This window comes from Schistocerca cancellata, chromosome 5, assembly GCF_023864275.1.
Source record: "Schistocerca cancellata isolate TAMUIC-IGC-003103 chromosome 5, iqSchCanc2.1, whole genome shotgun sequence".
Classification (NCBI taxonomy): Eukaryota; Metazoa; Arthropoda; class Insecta; order Orthoptera; family Acrididae; genus Schistocerca; species Schistocerca cancellata.
In genome coordinates, this window is record NC_064630.1 from 661853500 (window position 1) to 661876662 (window position 23163).

General features: G+C 42.9%; 1 protein-coding gene across 1 annotated transcript in view; it reads right to left on the reverse strand.

Annotated features, from left to right (window-relative positions):
- LOC126188746 (uncharacterized) overlaps positions 1 to 22888 on the reverse strand; it is a 156196-nt gene extending 133308 nt beyond the window's left edge. The window contains exons 1-3 of the mRNA XM_049930355.1: positions 22873 to 22888; positions 22739 to 22798; positions 15307 to 15468 (exon numbers count right to left, since the gene is read on the reverse strand). Of these exons, the coding sequence (XP_049786312.1) occupies positions 15307 to 15468; positions 22739 to 22798; positions 22873 to 22888 (238 nt within the window). The remainder of the gene's footprint in view (positions 1 to 15306; positions 15469 to 22738; positions 22799 to 22872) is intronic.
- Positions 22889 to 23163: the final 275 nt, after the last annotated feature.

Consider the following 23163-nt stretch of genomic DNA (forward strand, 5'->3'; position numbering starts at 1 on the left):
TAATGTGGCAAGAGAGTGAGTTAAAGTAAATGATGCTTACTGAAAAGAATTTTCCTATTAAAACTGCTTGTAAAAGTATTGTTGCCAACTTCAAAATTGAAAGCTCTTAAAACTGAGGCTTATAAAGGTTTGCTTGGTAAATGATCACATTGCTGTCTGTAGTAAATTCTAAAAGGTGAGTCAGTTTCTTGCAATTTTGTCAACAATGTGTTTCACTGTAGTAAAGTGGAAAACTGCAATAGTAGAAAATTATATGTTCATGATTGCTAAGTGTTTGTCTCTCTTGTGTATTGGAAGTGCATATTAATAGTATAACAGGATCCACAGTTTGTCTACTATGCTAATGCTAGGTAACAAGTAACGGGAAGACCACTATTTATGAAAACCATAATTTCTTTATTCAAAAGATAGTGAGAAGCAACCTGTTAGTGGATTACAATTAACTTTCATTTTAAATAATAAAGTACTTAACTGAGGGAGACTTTACGTATGTCCAATTTATGATCCTGCAGTGAATGTTAATAGTAATGTTATAAAGACCATACAGTTTGAAAAAGCCCTGAAAGTAATAGTGTGTTTCGATATCTGTTATAATTTTGCAAACAGTTTGTGCTGCTCTAACTGTTAGTTTCAATCTTACCGTATACATATGTATGTCGCAGAGTTCATTGCACTTGCGTGTGACAAAGTATAGGTTGTGTTTATCCGTTAAAGTTACTAATAACTATTTTCTTGAACGAGAATGTTAATCATTCTCTTGCCTAGTTAGGCTGGCGACCGTTTTCTTTATCCGTTAAACAGTGCAGAGAGGCAAAATTTTGTTTGTTACTGTTGAAATATTTACGTAATTCTGACTTTCATTTCCGATAAGCCACCTCCGTTAGGTACAACACGGTCAACATAACAAAATTCCTTTCAGAGGGTAACACTGCTCTGTTGCTTTATACCATAATTGCTTTAACAAGATTTCACGACCTGCCTACTACTTTAGGGTTATGGTACAGCAGTAGCAGACGAGAGTGTTATATAATGCGCTGACACATGTTGTCAGGGGTTGTCAGTGGATCACGATAGCAAATGTACTTCAACTTTCCCAACAGAAAGAAATCCGGGGACGTCAGATCCGGTGAACGTCGGGCCATGGAATGGTGCTTCGACGACCAATCCACCTGTCGTGAAATATGCTATTCAAATGGTTCAAATGGCTCTGAGCACTATGGGACTCAACTTCGGAGGTCATTAGTCCCCTAGAACTTAGAACTAGTTAAACGTAACTAACCTAAGGACAGCACACACATCCATGCCCGAGGCAGTATTCGAACCTGCGACCGTAGCGGTCTCGCGGTTCCAGACTGCAGCGCCTAGAACCGCACGGCCGCTTCGGCCGGCATATGATATTCAATGCCGCTTCAACCGCACACGAGCTATGTGCCGGACATCCATCATGTTGGAAGTACATCGCCATTCTGTCATGCAGTGAAGCATCTTGTAGTAACGTCGGTAGAACATTACGTAGGAAATCAGTATACATTGCACCATTTAGATTGCCATCGATAAAACTGGGGCCAATTATCCTTCCTCCCATAATGCCGCACCATACAATAGCCGGCCAAGGTCGCTGATGTTCCACTTGTCGCAGCCATCGTTAATTTTCCGTTGCCCAATAGTGCATATTATGCCGGTTTACGTTACCGCTCTTGGTGAATGACGCTTCGTCGCTAAATAGAACGCGTGCAAAAAATCTGTCATCGTTCCGTAGTTTCTCTTGTGCCCAGTGGCAGAACTGTACAAGACGTTCAAAGTCGTCGCCATGCAATTACTGGTGCACAGAAATATGGTACTGGTGCAATCGATGTTGACGTAGCATTCTCAACACCGACGTTTTTGAGATTCCCGATTCTCGCGCAATTTGTCTGCTACTGATGTGCGGATTAGCCGCGACAGCAGCTAAAACACTTATTTGGGCATAATCATTTGTTGCAGGTCGTGGTTGATGTTTCACATGGGGCTGAACAACTCCCGTTTCCTTAAATAACCTAACTATCCGGCGAACGGTCTGGACACTTGGATGATGTCATCCAGGATACCGAGCAGCGTACATAGCAACGCCCGTTGGGCATTGTGATCACAATAGCCATACAGCAACACGATATCGACCTTTTCCGCAATTGGTAAACGGTCCATTTTAACACGGGTACTGTATCACGAAGCAAATACCGTCCGCACTGGCGGACGTGATACAACGTACTTATATGTTTGTGACTATTACATCGCCATCTATTACAAAGTCAGAAAAGTGGTCCAACTAAAACATTCATATTTCTTTACGTACTACACGAATATGTAATAAATAATGGGGGTTCCTATTTAAAAAAAAAAACGCAGTTGATATTCGTTTGACCTATGGCAGCGCCATCTAGCGGGCCAGCCATAGAGCCATCTGGTATCCCCCTTCAAGCTAGACGAGTTTCGTTCTTTGTAGTTTTTTCGTTTGATGCCTATTTAGTGAGATACACTCCTGGAAATTGAAATAAGAACACCGTGAATTCATTGTCCCAGGAAGGGGAAACTTTATTCACACATTCCTGGGGTCAGATACATCATATGATCACACTGACAGAACCACAGGCACATAGACACAGGCAACAGAGCATGCACAATGTCGGCACTAGTACAGTGTATATCCACCTTTCGCAGCAATGCAGGCTGCTATTCTCCCATGGAGACGATCGTAGAGATGCTGGATGTAGTCCTGTGGAACGGCTTGCCATGCCATTTCCACGTGGCGCCTCAGTTGGACCAGCGTTCGTGCTGGACGTGCAGACCGCGTGAGACGACGCTTCATCCAGTCCCAAACATGCTCAATGGGGGACAGATCCGGAGTTCTTGCTGGCCAGGGTAGTTGACTTACACCTTCTAGAGCACGTTGGGTGGCACGGGATACATGCGGACGTGCATTGTCCTGTTGGAACAGCAAGTTCCCTTGCCGGTCTAGGAATGGTAGAACGATGGGTTCGATGACGGTTTGGATGTACCGTGCACTATTCAGTGTCCCCTCGACGATCACCAGTGGTGTACGGCCAGTGTAGGAGATCGCTCCCCACACCATGATGCCGGATGTTGGCCCTGTGTGCCTCGGTCGTATGCAGTCCTGATTGTGGCGCTCACCTGCACGGCGCCAAACACGCATACGACCATCATTGGCACCAAGGCAGAAGCGACTCTCATCGCTGAAGACGACACGTCTCCATTCGTCCCTCCATTCACGCCTGTCGCGACACCACTGAAGGCGGGCTGCACGATGTTGGGGCGTGAGCGGAAGACGGCCTAACGGTGTGCGGGACCGTAGCCCAGCTTCATGGAGACGGTTGCGAATGGTCCTCGCCGATACCCCAGGAGCAACAGTGTCCCTAATTTGCTGGGAAGTGGCGGTGCGGTCCCCTACGGCACTGCGTAGGATCCTACGGTCTTGGCGTGCATCCGTGCGTCGCTGCGGTCCGGTCCCAGGTCGACGGGCACGTGCACCTTACGCCGACCACTGGCGACAACATCGATGTACTGTGGAGACCTCACGCCCCACGTGTTGAGCAATTCGGCGGTACGTCCACCCGGCCTCCCGCATGCCCACTATACGCCCTCGCTCGAAGTCCGTCAGCTGCACAAACGGTTCACGTCCACGCTGTCGCGGCATGCTACCAGTGTTAAAGACTGCGATGGAGCTCCGTATGCCACGGCAAACTGGCTGACACTGACGGCGGCGGTGCACAAATGCTGCGCAGCTAGCGCCATTCGACGGCCAACACCGCGGTTCCTGGTGTGTCCGCTGTGCCGTGCGTGTGATCATTGCTTGTACAGCCCTCTCGCAGTGTCCGGAGCAAGTATGGTGGGTCTGACACACCGGTGTCAATGTGTTCTTTTTTCCATTTCCAGGAGTGTATTTGGAACGGTCACGATTGGACCACCCTGTAGTGGCAGCGGCACGCGCATCACCTTGCAGGGTGTTGAGTGGCGTCTTGTGAGACTGACTGCCCCCTATCTGTGTTCAACAGGTGAGCGATGTTATACAAATTATGTCGATTTCTTGCATCTATGTGCCGCGCGTGGTAGCCGAGCGGTCTGGGGCACCTTGTAACGGCCCGCGCGGCTCCCCCCCCCCTCCCCCTCCCCCCTCAGGGGTTCGAGTCCTCCCCCTCTGGCATGGGTGTGTCTGTTGTCCATAGCGTAAGTTAGTTTAACTTAGATTAAGTAATGTGTAAGCTTAGAGACCGATGACCTCAGCAATTTGGTCCCAACTTACCACAAAATTTCTTCTACGAGCAACGTGACCAACGTGTAGCAGCCGACTATTGCAAGTTGTGGAAATACCTAACACCATACACGGTAATGTACCATTTATAATTTTAGTAATTATTAATAGCTACGAAATTTTATTATGTTAAAGAAATATGTTTTATTTTACTTTGAGCAAGTACATTGTACGAACTAACGTATAATTTATACTCTGTCTGCATCCAGTTTCTTTATATTGAAGCGGAACTGTTAATTCAGTTCCATTTACTATGTTCACACGATCCTAATTTGGTGTTGTAGAATGGTATAGGAATTAATGTTTTCTGAACAGAAAAGTGGAGCCATCTGTGTTTACTTTAAATGTCACACTTCTTTTCCTTACCTCCATTTCCATTCCTGTGCGTTTGAATGCATAAGAAGGAGAGTGAAGGGCTATCTATAGATAGTGGGAGTAAAATGACGTTGCACTAACTTAACCATTGTTGGTAAATTCTACAACGGGAAGTTAGCACCAAAGGTAAGCGGCGTTACCAGGTTAAGAGATGTCATGGTGCTCACAGCCTGCACCCTATACTGAGTTTGAACAAGGAATCGTTGTCGCTCCGGTTCTGCCACATCGCAGTTATTCGACTGGCTTTAGATGTGTGGGACATCACATCATGGCTTGTAATGTTGTTGTACAAAAGAGGGCATTGGAATGTGCTGGTTCGTAATTGAAAACGCTGATTATCTGACTTTCAACATTAACGTAATCACAAAAACCTAGAGAAGTGTATTAATTATTATTATTTTGGTGGTTTAAAAAGTGAGGGGGACTCAGTCGTGACCATCCAGGTAGAGTGTGAATCACAAGTGTACGCTCTTCTTTGAGGTGTCAAAAGTCATGGTATACCTACTGATATCGTGTCATACCTCCTTTTTCCCAGCGTAGAGCATTAACCCGACGTGGCATGGACTTCACAAGTCGTTGGAAGTCCTCTGCAAAAATATGGAGCCATGCTGCCTTTATCAATATTCATAATTGCGAAACTGTTGCCGGTGCAGGATTTTGTACACAATCTGACATCTTGATATGCCCCATATATGTTCGATGGACCTATGTCGGGTGATCTGGGTGGCCAAATCATTCGCTCGAATTGTTCGGAACATTCTTCAAACCAGTCGCGACCAACTGTGGATTGTTGTTATGGCGCATTGTCTTCGATAAAAACTCCATCGTTGTTTGGGGACCTGACGGCCATGAATGACTGCAAATGGCCTCCAAGCAGTCGAACATCCAGAGGACGCAGTCTGTTCCATGTAAACAAAGCCTACACCATTATGGAATCAGCACCAGCTTGCACAGTGCCTTGTTGATAGCTTGGATCCATGTGTTCATAGTGTCTTCGCCTCACTCGAACCCTACCCTCAGTTCTTACCATGGTCACGAGCCCAGAAGAGGCACTGAAGGCGTCGTCGTGCTGTTAGCAAAGGCACTCATGTCGATCGTCTGCTGCCATAGCCCATTAATGCCAGACTTATCCGCACTATCCTAATGGATACATCCCACGTTCACTTCTGCGGTTATTTCACGCAGTGTTGCTTGTCTGATAGCACTGACAAACGCCGCTGCTCTCGGTCGTTAAGTGAAAGCCGTTTGCCTCTGTGTTGTCCCGTGAGAAGTAATGTCTGAAATTAGGTATTTTCGGCACAGTCTTGACACTGTGGATCTCGGAATACTGAATTCCCTAACTGTTTCCGTAATGGAAAGTCTGATGCGTCTTGCTCCAGCCACCATTCCGCGTTCAACGACTGTTAAAACCCGTTGTGCGGCCACCTTTTTACATAACTCTCCTAAGCAGAAATGACAGCTCCAACAATGCACTGCCCACCTATACCTTGTGTGCGCTACACTACCGTCATCTGTATGTGTGAATATCGATATGCCATGACTTCTGTCACGTCAGTGTAATTACGTTTTCAGAGCGGTTACGAAGTGTTGGAAAAGGTGTAAAATCATGTACTTTTTTTCGTATGGTACCATTTTGATTTACTTTGTTCAAAATCAAGGGTATATCTTTGTATGTGGGATTTGGCCACATGTGGTTTCACCGATTTTTCTGTAATTTGATTGTAAGTAGTGTCCACCAATATGCACCCACTATTTGCCGTATGGTAGGTTTGTGAAGCAAAAATCAATTGCTTCAGTTTTGCAGTTAAGAGTTCGCTTCAATGAATACTATTGAAACTGTCCCCGTTTCGATTAAGAATTTTGTCAGTTTTAGCATCCTTTCTTTGTAAGTGACGTACGACCCTACGTTCCCGCCATTTGCGTTCACTTATCGGTTTGGTGGCAACGGCCTTGCCGCAGTGGATACACCTTTTCCCGTGAGATCACCTCAGTTAAGCGCTGTCGGGCGTGGTCGGCACTTGGATGGGTGACCATCCCGGCCGCCATGTGCTGTTTCCATTTTTCGGGGTGCACTCAGCCTCGTGGTGCCAATTAAGGAGCTACTCGACCGAATAGTAGCGGCTTCGGTCAAGAATACCATCTTACAACCGGGAAAGCGGTGTGCTGACCCCACGCCCCGCCTATCCGCATTCTCCTCTGAGGATGACACGGCGGTTGGATGGTCCCGGTAGGCCACTCGTGGCCTGAAGACGGGGTACTTTTTTTATCTTTTTGGTACTAATCATGTGGTTACCGCTGAACCTTTTGCATGAAGCGGCTATTGGTAAAGATCTGAAGTTTAATTAATGCAACTCGACGTTATAATTTTACCCAGTATTGACATCATTGAGTCCAAACCCCCCCCCCCCCCCGCCCAAAAAACTAAACATGGTGGTATTACACATGCTTCCGTCTGGCTAATAATGAGCTGTGTACCTCTCTGTTGTGTGTTTCTAGTTAATTGCGAGAACATTTTGTATGATTTAATGTCAACTGAAAAATTAATTTATTTCCATGTTGACCCTGTATGTGGAAGACTGTGATCAGCGAAACAGTTAGTGCATGTTTGTTCTGTCAGTTTCCTGCAGTTTCTATACACCAATTCCCCAGTTGCAGAAACAATAGATATTATAAAAAACATTCTTCAAAATAGAAGAATGTCTATCACAGCAGTCCACAAATTCACAGATCTGCTCTGCACAGCTACAAATTGTTTTGAATTTAACAAAAATCTATACACAGGAGGTCGGGGTTGCAGTGGGCAACTGCATAGCAGTGTGATTGCAGACATATTTGTAAATACATTAGAAGAAATATTTCTAAGTTTCAACAGACAATTAACTGGAAAATTGCATATTACTACAGATATGTAGACGACACCCTCTTGCTAATAAATCGTGACAATGCTGAAATCCGAGAAATACTCCCAAAAATTAACAACTTATAACCAAAAATAAACTTTACCAAAGAAACTGAGACCAACATCTCTATAAACCACGTGAAATATACAACATTCATATTTTCGAACTATATAGAAAATAAACCACTACAGGCATCATCATTAATAACAATTCTTCAATCAGTAGTCAACGGAATTGTTAATTTGTACCTAGAGCAACATGTAATACAAAAAGAAATCACAATACCACAATACATAGCACAGAAAAAATATTTTCCACCCACATATAGCGTCCAGAATGTATAATCAACAAACAAAACCTAAAATACAACCCAGATATAAGGATATAACACAGAAAAGAGAACCTACAACCAAAACGAAGATAACATATGCACCAACAAATTATCTACGCCAGATAACGAATAAAATGAACGAAATTTTAAGTAAGACAAATATAAACTTAGTCTTTTGCATGACCACGAAAACACGAAAATACGAATTCGATCAGGAAACGCGAAATTCCCAGAATTTCCGAACACAGGGTTCTACAAAATTTCATGTGAAAATTGTAAGTTATATTACATCGGACAAACAAGAAGAAACACCAGCATTAAATTCAAGGAACATATGAGAGCATGTGAAAACAGTCAGTCAACGTTCAACATACATCTTCAAAATGAAGAACACAAGGTAGAACACACTAGAAACACTACACAAATTTTACAAAAAATAGCTAAAGAATGGGGTCTAGTGAAGCAGGGGATACAACCACCACCACCTAGAGACAAGGCCGCGGCGCGAAATTCATAGCAGGCCGTGACGTCACTTCAAGCGGGCCACCATGTTGTGTTTCGAAGCGTTTGTTTATCTACACGTTTGTTGGATCGAGTGCTATATTCGTGCTTAAAACTAGCGATTACAGTGTTTACGTGTAGTGAAGCTACTGTGAACATGGTTTACAAGTGTTGTGTGCCAAGGTGTCGTGGGAATTACGGAACTCGACCGAAAGTAATGTTGTTTTCCTTTCCGAAAGATGCGAATCTGCGTTGGAAATGTCTTTCAGCGATTCATCGGGCCAATTTCCAACCCACTGAGCACACGAAGGTATGTAAAAACTATATACCTAGTACAATTATTATTTTTTTCTGGTGGAATATCTTGCATTTTGGATACATTTGACTAAAATTGTGAGCAAAAGTTCGGCGTAAATAGGCCTAGTATTCGTTATCAAGTGGCTTTATTTTGATTTTGAAAACGAAATATAATTTTTGTGGCTCGTGTTACTTTTTATTCGTGTTTAAATTTCTCTGCAGTTCGTATTTTGTTAAGCATTACCGATACGTTTTATTCTCTATTTGTGAGTGGGTGTTGTTTTTCACTCTCGCATTAGTTAGCATGAGTGCTAACGAATGTTGAAACTGCTGTTTTCATGTTTAAAAAGCGATCTCTCTGTATGAAGCATATCTGTTTTATTTTTCGAAGTGTCAAACAATGGAACAAATTAATCTAGAAATAGGTTAAATTTATTATTGACGTTTTTAGCTTGACACATTGTCTCATTCCAACTGTTGCAAATGTCTGCTGAAGGTTTGTTGATTTTCACTGTTGACTTATGCTCAAAATCTGCCATATTTTTACAGGAAAGAAAATTTACATTACAATAACAACGCGTAATTGTTTTTGTGAGGTGAGTTAAAAGTGATTGTTTGCTTGGGGAATGTACTCAGATTTGCTGAGGGAGCTCTATAAACAGCTACACAATATTTATTTAGGATGCTAAAGGCAGAGGAATTTAATATTATACACTGTATTAGTGCAGAATTTTTCAAGTGAGTGTAAATAATAGTTGTCTGGTCCAGAAAGAATGTACTTTATCACAGTGCATTTTTCACAAATGTACCTTGTTTTATCATGTATATCGCAATATTATTTACATCCCGCACTCGTACGTTTTCACTGGCTATTCATAAGTCTTATGCAATTACATTACCGGTAAAAAAGAATTATAAACTATAGTTTCTGCTATATCGCGATTGATAAAGTTACTTATTTTAACCATTCGGCAAAGTACTCTCCTCTTTGCGTGGTATCATTTGCCAAGATCTCGTTTCGTTATCTCCAGCGGTTTACGAGATATGACAGGCGTTATGAATATTTCATTCCCGCGCGTTGCGATCGGAAGTGAAGTTGCTGCAGATGCTCAATTTTTTCGAGATTGGAAGCAGATATTGATCCAAAGTTTTACGAAAATTTCAAAACCTCATCTGTATTTCATACTCAGCAGTAGAATGTGTAATATGCATCAAACACAAATTCATAGCGACCCCTATTTTTGATGGCAACGTTCTCAAATTTGATACTCATCTGTGAAATACCACAATAGTTATGACCATTATCGAAATGATTGGCACTTCATCATGAAGCTGCCATATAAAGCTAAAAGTATTTCAGAAATTAATTATTTTTTACGGAATAGGTTCTGTAAAACCGTTTGACAAAGATTTGCAGGCCGTGCGTCTCGATTCTTTAAGCGCAGCGCCAATCCAACCCTGGCCCACTTTGCGTGAAGTCATAAAAGCGCGCCGCGGCCTTCTCTTTAGGTGGTGGTGATACAACCCGTCGGCTTTGAACAATGACGTCATTCCTCAGTCATAGATAGTAATGTCTTCACTTCGAGGCATAGATAATAAAACAGTTCTGTGTTCTAATAAGCGCTATCATTAAAATAATTGAATGTGAATCTAAAAGCGATCGCTTGATGTTAGATACAGATGCTTCAGTAGCTGATAAGTGTTTTTTGGCTTTTAAAAAAAATCTCACGAAATAAAATAAACTGATCCTAAGATACAGATGCTTCAGTAGCTGATAAGTGTTTTTTGGCTTTTAAAAAAAAAAATCTCACGAGATAGAATAAACTGATCCTACTTTATTAAGCAATCAATAAAAAAACTAAACTAAAACATAACAGCAAAAGACAAGTGAAACACAAAGGTTAAATAAACAATCAAAACATACACTCCTGTAAATTGAAATAAGAACACCGTGAATTCATTGTCACAGGAAGGGGAAACTTTATTGACACATTCCTGGGGTCAGATACATCACATGATCACACTGACAGAACCACAGGCACATAGACACAGGCAACAGAGCATGCACAATGTCGGCACTAGTACAGTGTATATCCACCTTTCGCAGCAATGCAGGCTGCTATTCTCCCATGGAGACGATCGTAGAGATGCTGGATGTAGTCCTGTGGAACGGCTTGCCATGCCATTTCCACCTGGCGCCTCAGTTGGACCAGCGTTGGTGCTGGACGTGCAGACCGCGTGAGACGACGCTTCATCCAGTCCCAAACATGCTCAATGGGGGACAGATCCGGAGATCTTGCTGGCCAGGGTAGTTGACTTACACCTTCTAGAGCACGTTGGGTGGCACGGGATACATGCGGACGTGCATTGTCCTGTTGGAACAGCAAGTTCCCTTGCCGGTCTAGGAATGGTAGAACGATGGGTTCGATGACGGTTTGGATGTACCGTGCACTATTCAGTGTCCCCTCCACGATCACCAGTGGTGTACGGCCAGTGTAGGAGATCGGTCCCCACACCATGATGCCGGGTGTTGGCCCTGTGTGCCTCGGTCGTATGCAGTCCTGATTGTGGCGCTCACCTGCACGCCGCCAAACACGCATACGACCATCATTGGCACCAAGGCAGAAGCGACTCTCATCGCTGAAGACGACACGTCTCCATTCGGCCCTCCATTCACGCCTGTCGCGACACCACTGGAGGCGGGCTGCACGATGTTGGGGCGTGAGCGGAAGACGGCCTAACGGTGTGCGGGACCGTAGCCCAGCTTCATGGAGACGGTTGCGAATGGTCCTCGCCGATACCCCAGGAGCAACAGTGTCCCTAATTTGCTGGGAAGTGGCGATGCGGTCCCCTACGGCACTGCGTAGGATCCTACGGTCTTGGCGTGCATCCGTGCGTCGCTGCGGTCCGGTCCCAGGTCGACGAGCACGTGCACCTTCCGCCGACCACTGGCGACAACATCGATGTACTGTGGAGACCCCACGCCCCACGTGTTGAGTAATTTGGCGGTACGTCCACCCGGCCTCCCGCATGCCCACTATACGCCCTCGCTCAAAGTCCGTCAACTGCACATACGGTTCACGTCCACGCTGTCGCGGCATGCTACCAGTGTTAAAGACTGCGATGGAGCTCCGTATGCCACGGCAAACTGGCTGACACTGACGGCGGCGGTGCACAAATGCTGCGCAGCTAGCGCCATTCCACGGCCAACACCGCGGTTCCTGGTGTGTCAGCTGTGCCGTGCGTGTGATCATTGCTTGTACAGCCCTCTCGCAGTGTCCGGAGCAAGTATGGTGGGTCTGACACACCAGTGTCAATGTGTTCTTTTTTCCATTTCCAGGAGTGTATAAAATGAAACAGGTTGCAAATGTAACGTATGTGTATTTCCACCTATTCGTAAGTAGGATCAGTTTATTCTATCTCGTGAGATTTTTTTTTTAAAAAGCCAAAAAACACTTATCAGCTACTGAAGCATCTGTATCTTAGGATCAGTTTATTCTATCTCGTGAGATTTTTTTTTAAAGCCAAAAAATACTTATCAGCTACTGAAGCATCTGTATCTTCTAATGGGTGCGGGAGTTCCGACTCACACCCACCCACCTCCCCAGGAGTCGGAACTCCCGCACCCATTAGAAGATACAGATGCTTCAGTAGCTGATAAGTATTTTTTGGCTTTTAAAAAAAAAATCTCACGAGATAGAATAAACTGATCCTAAGATACAGATGCTTCAGTAGCTGATAAGTGTTTTTTGGCTTTTTTAAAAAAAAATCTCACGAGATAGAATAAACTCATCCTACTTTATGTTAGTAATAGCGGAGACGAAATAAACAGCACATCTACAATTTGTATCCCGTGTTCCACTTAGGGTTTACTGAAGCCGAGGATACATCGTTCAGGTGAAGAACAGGACAGTGATGCTAGTGAAAACGAAGAAATCGCCTTACGACAAACTCGTATTCCGGACTGTACTTAAGCAACACACTTCGAATGAGCTTTTAATTTGTATCGGGTTTCATTTGCGGTTTAGTGAAGCAGGGGATACATAGTTCAAGTGAACAACAGGACAGAAATGCTAGTTGAAACTAAGAAATCGACTACGCTGAACTTGTGTCCCGTACTGCACTTAAGCAATACAGTTCGAAAGACTTTCGAGATACAACTGACATACATGTAACGTGATGTATTATTTGCTAGTAATTTCATTCATTTCTTTCCATTGTATTTTGCGGAGAAATACTAAGATACAAAGACGCGATATCGTTGACATGAAAATACTACTGGCCCTTACATATGTGAAATAAAGTTTATCTCTCTCGCATTCCTTTGTTTCTCAACATTCTCCTCAGCTCTTTCATCTTTGTAATACACGCTCTATGGTGACTTGTGACGTCATTGTTCAAAGCCGACGGGTTGTATCCCCTGCTACACTAGACCCCAATTAATTTTTGACCTTTGTTGTGATAGGGTTGTTAGAAGCTGTTGCTGAGGTCACGATACGCACTACGAAATTTAAAAGTCATAGTGGATCATCATAATATTAAATAGGCTTACGGGAACACTGAAAATTGAAGTACCGAATTTTAATATTAGTTGTATAGGGAGACAAATGACATTTATGTAATTTGTAAGGTATTTTGCCATAGGTGTACACAAAAAAAATCGCGTGTGTACCTAGGGGGTAAGAGAGGTAAAAGTAAGTGAACATACACACACAATAAATGTTTTCCCATGTCTCTCGTACTGCTACCAACTTCTACCCCGCGTACCGATCAGATGCTGTGGTAGAAATGTTGCAGTTAATTTGCAGTCACACACGCATACCCGACAGCTACACTGCCACAACTTTTATATCACTGATGTTGTTAGCAGCGAAAAACTAAATTTTGTAGTATCAAAGCCTTCGGGGGCAACACAGACTGTAGATAACTTTGTGTACTGCCGTCGTCTTTTTCGCTTACTTTTGTCTGAGAATAAACGAAACTAATTTCGTGTTCATTTACCATCGTTACCACATAATTTGAAATAAGTTCCTAATCTTCAGTTTCTTTATTTTCAATAACTACGACTTCTGGTATTTACACGGAAACTATACTTATTTTAGGCTATGACTCGAAGAAGAACACAAACGAGACGAATGCATCCTACTAGTATGATAACGACAATAAGATCTTTTGGTACTTTGCAATGGAAACTAAGATTTACTCCTGCTATGACTTACTCTTTGCATCCTTAGCGGAAACAGTAATTCAAAATTGAAGTAACATATAAATAAAATGGTAAAAACAGAGTAATTCTTCTAATACTTAGGTTTAGTTTTTGCGGAAAACATAACCAGCGCTGTACCGGAGTCACCTGACGACCTTAAGCTTGATATTGAGTACATGTAGAGCAGACAATGCTCCTCAAAAAAGTAGAACACCTACAGAGTGAGGATCTCGTATTCGCATTTCGTTGTTGTTGTTGTTGTTGTGGTCTTCAGTCCTGAGACTGGTTTGATGTAGCTCTCCGTGCTACTCTATGCTGTGCAAGCTTCTTCATGTCCCAGTACTTACTGCAACCTACATCCTTCTGAATCTGTTTAGTGTATTCATCTCTTGGTCTCCCTCTACGATTTTTACCCTCCACGTTGCCCTCCAATACTAAACTGGTGATCCCTTGATGCCTCAGAATATGACCTACCAACCAATCCCTTCTTCTAGTCAAGTTGTGCCACAAAATTCTCTTCTCTCCAATTCTATTCAATACCTCCTCATTAGTTATGTGATCCACCCATCTAATCTTCAGCATTCTTCTGTAGCACCACATTTCGAAAGTTTCTATTCTCTTCTTGTCCACACTATTTACCGTCCACGTTTCACTTCCATACATGGCTACACTCCATACAAATACTTTCAGAAACGACTTCCTGACACTTAAATCTATACTCGATGTTAACAAATTTCTCTTCTTCAGAAACGCTTTCCTTGCCATTGCCAGTCTACATTTTGTATCCTTTCTACTTCGACCATCATCGACCGTGGCCGTTATGAAAGCCGCCGCCATTAACATTCGCATTTCGTAGACACCTTAATGACTTTCATTTGATATTTGAATAGACGTGGCTTACAGATTTTAAGACGGAAACGGAAACACACTTTGATTATTTGCGTGAAATGCGCCGCTCGAACGGCGCTATCTTATTTTTTTACACCAAATGAAGGGAGAGTCACCACTATTATCTACATTTTGTACTGTACTTTACCGTGTATAGTGACAGTGTTACGAAAAACGAGCAAGTAGCCAATCAAATATTTACCAAACATTGAAATATTTTTAAGGTCAAAATTCCTCCATTTTTACTTTCTGGTACCATATCTTTTACTTCCGTTCATTCTTAGGAACAGTAACACGCACACACACACACACACACACACACACACACACACACACACACACACACACTCACACTCACACACACACTCACACTACTATACGGAAATACGATTTCCTACGTGAATTGGATAACTAGTAACTTGCTGTAAAATTGCTGTAGTGATCAGCTGAGTGCGTTATTCTTAAATGAGAAGTAAGATAGTATTCACGCTTGTGCAGTTACCAGCATAACCGATGGCGTTGAGGGCTCCCTTGTCAATGTTGGAAAGCTTGAGATCGCACTGCGACAGCGGGATGACGTATGCCATAGCAGTTGTGTCAAACACGCACACCATGGCCGATAGGAAAGCCGCCGCCATTAACATAATGTTGAACCAACCAAAACCTAAAATAGAACAATTCAGGTCAGCTTTTGTTTACTTTAGCACTGTTGTGCCTTACACAGAAGCTGAGGGTCGGTATGTACTGCAGCAGTCTCCTGCGCAGGCAATGCACTGAAGTAACACTAGCCCGAGAAATCAAGCACGTATCAGAGCGAGTAGGAACTATCGACTTGTTCTTGAACAGTTCCTAACAGTAGTGCACTGTTTATTTTCTCTTTTTCGATCTAGTTATGTGAATAACTCAGGTAGGCCCTATGACTATTAACCATGTTGACGGTTCCCTTATTCACCATGCATTTTTATTTATTTTACTGCGGTTGATAATGTAATCGATCTACGTAAAAATAATGATTTGATAAAATATTCTTAATCTGAGGATGGGTATGAACACGTGGATATAGAATCTGGAATTTTCTGTCAAGATTTTACTTTTTCCAAAAACCTATATAGAAAGTTATTCAGAAACAAAATTTTAGTCTTCTCGTATGTTCCGTTTTTAATTGGTGCTTATTTACAAAATTCGGTTACGTAGTTTTGTGCCCCAAATTTTTTTGATTACAAAAATATCCAGTTTTTATAAAAGCAGGTGGGTCTTTTCCATTTCAAAATTTTTGTGATTTTCAGATTCCATGATATCTTCAATAATTTTTGTAGGGCAAGTGCACAACATCTGAAATTCAGTATATTAGCCAAGGCTTCAAGGCTTAACATTCACAATATCAAAGTATGGAGGCGGGAGTGCGGGGTGATATATATATATATATATATATATATATATATATACACTCCTGGAAATTGAAATAAGAACACCGTGAATTCATTGTCCCAGGAAGGGGAAACTTTATTGACACATTCCTGGGGTCAGATACATCACATGATCACACTGACAGAACCACAGGCACATAGACACAGGCAACAGAGCATGCACAACGTCGGCACTAGTACAGTGTATATCCACCTTTCGCAGCAATGCAGGCTGCTATTCTCCCATGGAGACGATCGTAGAGATGCTGGATGTAGTCCTGTGGAACGGCTTGCCATGCCATTTCCACCTGGCGCCTCAGTTGGACCAGCGTTCGTGCCGGACGTGCAGACCGCGTGAGACGACGCTTCATCCAGTCCCAAACATGCTCAATGGGGGGCAGATCCGGAGATCTTGCTGGCCAGGGTAGTTGACTTACACCTTCTAGAGCGCGTTGGGTGGCACGGGATACATGCGGACGTGCATTGTCCTGTTGGAACAGCAAGTTCCCTTGCCGGTCTAGGAATGGTAGAACGATGGGTTCGATGACGGTTTGGATGTACCGTGCACTATTCAGTGTCCCCTCGACGATCACCAGTGGTGTACGGCCAGTGTAGGAGATCGCTCCCCACACCATGATGCCGGGTGTTGGCCCTGTGTGCCTCGGTCGTATGCAGTCCTGATTGTGGCGCTCACCTTCACGGCGCCAAACGCGCATACGACCATCATTGGCACCAAGGCAGAAGCGACTCTCATCGCTGAAGACGACACGTCTCCATTCGTCCCTCCATTCACGCCTGTCGCGACACCACTGGAGGCGGGCTGCACGATGTTGGGGCGTGAGCGGAAGACGGCCTAACGGTGTGCGGGACCGTAGCCCAGCTTCATAGAGACGGTTGCGAATGGTCCTCGCCGATACCCCAGGAGCAACAGTGTCCCTAATTTGCTGGGAAGTGGCGGTGCGGTCCCTTACGGCACTGCGTAGGATCCTACGGTCTTGGCGTGCATCCGTGCGTCGCTGTGGTCCGGTCCCAGGTCGACGGACACGTGCACCTTCCGCCGACCACTGGCGACAACATCGATGTACTGTGGAGACCTCACGCCCCACGTGTTGAGCAATTCGGCGGTACGTCCACCCGGCCTCCCGCATGCCCACTATACGCCCTCGCTCAAAGTCCGTCAACTGCACATACGGTTCACGTCCACGCTGTCGCGGCATGCTACCAGTGTTAAAGACTGCGATGGAGCTCCGTATGCCACGGCAAACTGGCTGACACTGACGGCGGCGGTGCACAAATGCTGCGCAGCTAGCGCCATTCGACGGCCAACACCGCGGTTCCTGGTGTGTCCGCTGTGCCGTGCGTGTGATCATTGCTTGTACAGCCCTCTCGCAGTGTCCGGAGCAAGTCAATGTGTTCTTTTTTCCATTTCCAGGAGTGTATATATATATATATATATATATATATATATATATATATATATATATATATATATATATGTGTGTGTGTGTGTGTGTGTACACATTAACACACATGTTTGTATAACGCCTCTCTGTTTTTTATTAATGTAACTGCGAAACCTGTTGGGCTGACAGTGTATGTAATCGAATACCTACGGTTTTATCACAGCTATACTTTAGCTTAGAGAGACATTGTGAGGCATACTGCGATCAGAAGCAAAATTGCAACAGTTTCTGTCTAAACTTGCTCCAATGTCTTCACCAGTCATATTTTCTAAACTGAAACATGTCGTGACAGAACAGAATTATAAAATAGATTAAATCTTGGGCGAGTTGCTAGGAAACTTGGAACGGATACCTTATGGTTAAATAAGGCTCTACTGCAATATTGGGGACTAGATCACTTCTGTCACAGCCCATATCTATATTCATAATTTATCGCGGCTAGACTCTTACTCCATAAAATTCTTGCGGATTTCGAATCAGCTTCAGGCGCTACTGCCAGTAGCCTTCGTCAGGGAATGTGATAGTTCTGGTGCAATAAAACCTACTTCCTATATGCTGCCTACACTGATACTCCCTTAATTTCTTAAAAAGGAGCGTGATGGAATGAAAGGAAGCTGATATTTTCTGACAGTAATTTTTATTTTTTACTTTAATTTTTTAAAGACAGGCATTTTGACAATCTATAAGATTTAGTCTATGTTGCCCAGTAGACCCCAACTGCAACTTTTTAAAAATCAAACTCCGATGTATGAACGTCGTATCACCCGAACCATGAGTCATACAATGGTATAATTCTCCAGGTTCATTCAGAGGTATGTGTGGATAACGTCTGCTATATCTTGGGAATAGAGTTACTTGTAAACAAGTTGTTGTGGTCTTCAGTCCACAGACTGGTTTGATGCAGCTCTCCATGCTACGCTATCCTGTGCAAGCTTCTTCATCTCCCAGTACCTACTGCAACCTACATCCTTCTGAATCTGTTTAGTATATTCATCTCTTGGTCTCCCTCTACGATTTTTACCCTCCACGTTGCCCTCCAATACTAAATTGGTGATCCCTTGATGCCTCAGAATATGACCTACCAACCAATCCCTTCTTCTAGTCAAGTTGTGCCACAAAATTCTCTTCTCTCCAATTCTATTCAATACCTCCTTATTAGTTATGTGATCTACCCATCCAATCTTCAGCATTCTTCTGTAGCACCACATTTCGAAAGCTTCTATTCTCTTCTTGTCCAAACTATTTATCGTCCACGTTTCACTTCCACACATGGCTACCCTCCATACAAATACTTTCAGAAACGACTTCCTTACACTTAAATCTATGCTCGATGTTAACAAATTTCTCTTTTTCAGAAACTCTTTCCTTGCCATTGCCAGTCTACATTTTATATCCTCTCTACTTCCACCATCATCACTTATTTTGCTCCCCAAATAGTAAAACTCATTTACTACTTTAAGCGTCTCATTTTCTAATCTAATTCCCGCAGCATCACCCGATTTAATTCCACTACATTCCATTATAGTCGTTTTGCTTTTGTTGATGTTCATCTTATATCCTCCTTTCAAGACACTGTCCATTCCGTTCAGCTGCTCTTCCAGGTCCTTTGATGTCTCTGACAGAAATACAATGTCATCGACGAACCTCAAAGTTTTTGTTTCTTCTCCATGGATTTAATTCCTACTCCGAATTTTTCTTTACTGCTTGCTCAATATACAGATTGAATAACATCGGGGATAGGCTACAACCGTGTCTCACTCCCTTCCCAACCACTGCTTCCCCTTCATGCCCCTCGACTCTTATAACTGCCATCTGGTTTCTGTACAAATTGTAAATAGCATTTCGCTCCCTGTAGTTTACGCCTGCCACCTTCAGAATTTGAAAGAGAGTATTTCAGTCAACATTGTCAAAAGCTTTCTCTAAGTCTACAAATGATAGAAACGTAGGTTTGCCATTCCTTAATCTATTTTCTAAAATAAGTCTTAGGGTCAGTATTGCCTCATGTGTTTCAACATTTCTACGGAATCCAAACTGATTTTCCCCGAGGTCGGCTTCTACCAGTTTCTCCATTCGTCTGTAAAGAATTCGCGTCAGTGTTTTGCAGCCGTGGCCTATTAAACTGATAGTTCGGTAATTTTCACATGTCACCACCTGCTTTCTTACGGATTGGAATTATTATATTCTACTTGAAGTCTGAGGGTATTTCGCCTGTCTCATACATCTTGCTCACTATTTGGTAGAGTTTTGTTAGGCCTGGCTCTCCCAAAGCTATCAGTAGATCTAATGGAATGTTGTCTACTCCCGGGGCCTTGTTTCGATTTAGGTCTTTCAGTGCTCTGTCAAACTATTCACGCAGTATCATATTTCCTATTTCATCTTCATTCTCTTCCATTTCTATAATATTGTCCTCAAGAACATCGCCCTTGTATAGACCCTCTATATACTTCTTCCACCTTTCTGCTTTCCCTTCTTTGCTTAGAACTGTGTTACCATATGAGCTCTTGATATTCATGCAAGTGCTTCTCTTTTCTCCAAAGGCCTCTTTAATTCTCCTGTAGGCAGTATCTATCTTACCCCTAGTGATATACCCCTCTAAATCCTTACATTTGTCCTCTAGCCATCCCTGCTTAGCCATTTTACGGTTACTGTCGATCTCATTTTTGAGACGTTTGTATTCCTTTTGGTCTGCTTCATTTACTGCACTTGTATGTTTTCTCCTTTCCTCTAATTAAGATCAATATCTCTTCTGTTACCCAAGGATTTCTACTGCCCTCGTCTTTTTACCTTCTTCGTCCTCTGCTACCTTCACTGTCTCTCAAAGGTAGCCATTCTTCTTCTACTGTATTTCTTTCCCCCATTCTTGTCAATCGTTCCCTAATGCTTTCCCAGAAGCTCTCTACAACCTCTGGTTCTTTTAGTTTATCCAGGTCCCATCTTCTCAAATTCCCACCTTTTTACAGTTTCTTCAGTTTTAATCTACAGTTCATAACCAATAGATTGTGGTCTGAGTCCACATCTGCCCCTGGAAATGTCTTACAATTTAAAACCTGGTTCCTGAGTCTCTGTCTTACCATTATATAATCTATCTGAGACCTTCCAGTATCTCTAGGCTTCTATTCTCTTCTTGTCCAAACTATTTATCGTCCACGTTTCACTTGCTTTCTCGGGCAAATACCAATGGAAAACTTGACCCTAATTTGTAGAAACTGAGTCTAACATTACACTGTAACCACTATTTTTGCGGGCGTGGCTACAGAGTCAGGTTGAGGCGACTGCAGCCTCAATTACTTTTTATGAATAGCCAGTCCATAGCTACCTCAAAGATTTTTACGAAGCTAGCTGCTAATATGCTTGCGAAGATGGACCAGTAGAAGACGAAGTTGTAGTGTTTAAAGGTTTGGAACTGAAACGCTTAAGGTAGGACACAACGGCGATTATATAAAAGGATAAAATGTTCAGCTTTTTAAATTAAAGATATCTGAAATGCCTGATATTGACAACATGAAATGACACGAACGTTTATTGCTGGCCTAAGACAGTGGAATGTGCATATTAGAGGCCCCGATGAAATCTCCTGGTTAATGTTCCTTTTTATCACCTAATTTGTTTATCCTGGCGATTTATCTTTGTGGTTTACAGGCCGAAAACCCTGAAATCAGATCGCCAACAATTTTCAGTATAACTAAGAACAGAATAATCTAAAATATTGCTACGCCAAGATATATTTCACTTGAAAAACACGTTCCGTATTTCTGGTTTTGCGGAAGGCTTTTGACACTGTAACATACAAGCGGCTTGTAATGAAATTGCGTTCTTATGGAATATCGTCTCAGTTATGTGACTGGAGTAGTGATTTCCTGTCAGAGAGGTCACAGTTCGTAGTAATTGACGGAAAGTCATTGAGTAAACCAGAAGTGATTTCTGGCGTTCCCCAAGGTAGTGTTATAGGCCCTTTGCTGTTCCTTATGTATATAAACGATTTGGGAGACAATTTGAGCAGCCGTCTTAGGTTGTTTGCGGACGATGCTGTCGCTTATCGACTAATAAAGTCATCAGAAGCTCAAACACATTGCAAAACGATTTAGAAAAGATGTCTGATTGGTGCGGAAATTGGCAGTTGCCCCTAAATAACGAAAAGTGTGAGGTCATCCACGTGAGTGCTAAAAGGAACTCGTTAAACTTCGGTTACACGATAAATCAGTCAAATCTAAAAGTCGTAAAATCAAATAAATACCTAGGTATTACAATTACGAACAATTTAAATTGGAAGGAACACATAGATAATGCTTTGGAGAAGGCTAACCGAAGACTGCTTTTATTTGACAGGACACTTACAAAATGTAACAGATCTACTAATGAGACTGCCCATACTACGCTTGTCCGTCCTCTTTTAGAATACTGCTGCGCAGTGTGTGATCCTTATCAGATAGGATTGACGGAGTACATCGAAAAAGTTCAAAGAAGGGCAGCACGTTTTGTATTTTCACCAAATAGGGGAGAGAGTGTCACTGAAATCATACAGGATTAGGGATGGACATCACTAAAACAGAGGGCGTTTTTTGTTGCGACGGAGTCTTCTCACGAAATTCCAATCACCAACTATCTACGCCGAATGCGAAAATGTTTTGTTGACCCCGATCTACATAGGGAGAAACTACCACCACGATAAAATAATGGAAATCAGTCCTCGTACGGAAATATATTGGTGTTCGTTTTCTCCTCGCGCTGTACGAGATTGGAATAACAGAGAATTGTGATGGTGGTTCGATGAGCCCTCTGCCAAGCACTTAAATGTGATTTGCAGAGTATCCATGTATGTGTAGAATGATTTTAAACCATTACTTGTCACTTCCAGTTCTTACCTTTGGCAAGTACAGTAAGAGAGAGGCTCTACGATGCACATTAATTCACAGAAAGTGTATTCGGTACGAAAATTACTGCACGATCGACGCATTTAGGTCCCAGGTAGCTACTTTACCTACCATTCGCTTCATTCACTAAAGACACAATTTGTTTAGTAAAAATAACTAGTCACGGTAGAAAAAATATTTTCGACAGCACTAACCTGTCTGAGCGATTGCTGTCTCAAAATCACATGGCTCCGCCATCTTCCCCAGCGAGAGATCTGCAAACACAAGTTAAAAATACGCAGTTTACGTGAATAACCCTTGTGAGACTGGTGGTGGGTTCGGTACTTACCATATGCAGCATGCATTTGTCTCACTTGTCACACTCGAAAGAATTGAAGTTGAGGTCACTTTTAGTGAACGCACTACATTCGTATGGAACATTTTGTTAGCAAAATGAGGAGCTGAGTATTTGAAACCATTCTTGGTTGGTGTATCGCATTAAACACAACATTTGTGTTTAGCAGCCAGTTGTAAGATGGATCACGCGAAACCGGAGCTGTGTCAGAGCCTTACATTCGTCTGTTGCCGGTACACAGGACACATATCGAAAGACTAGTGAACAGTGAGGCGTAACCACGGA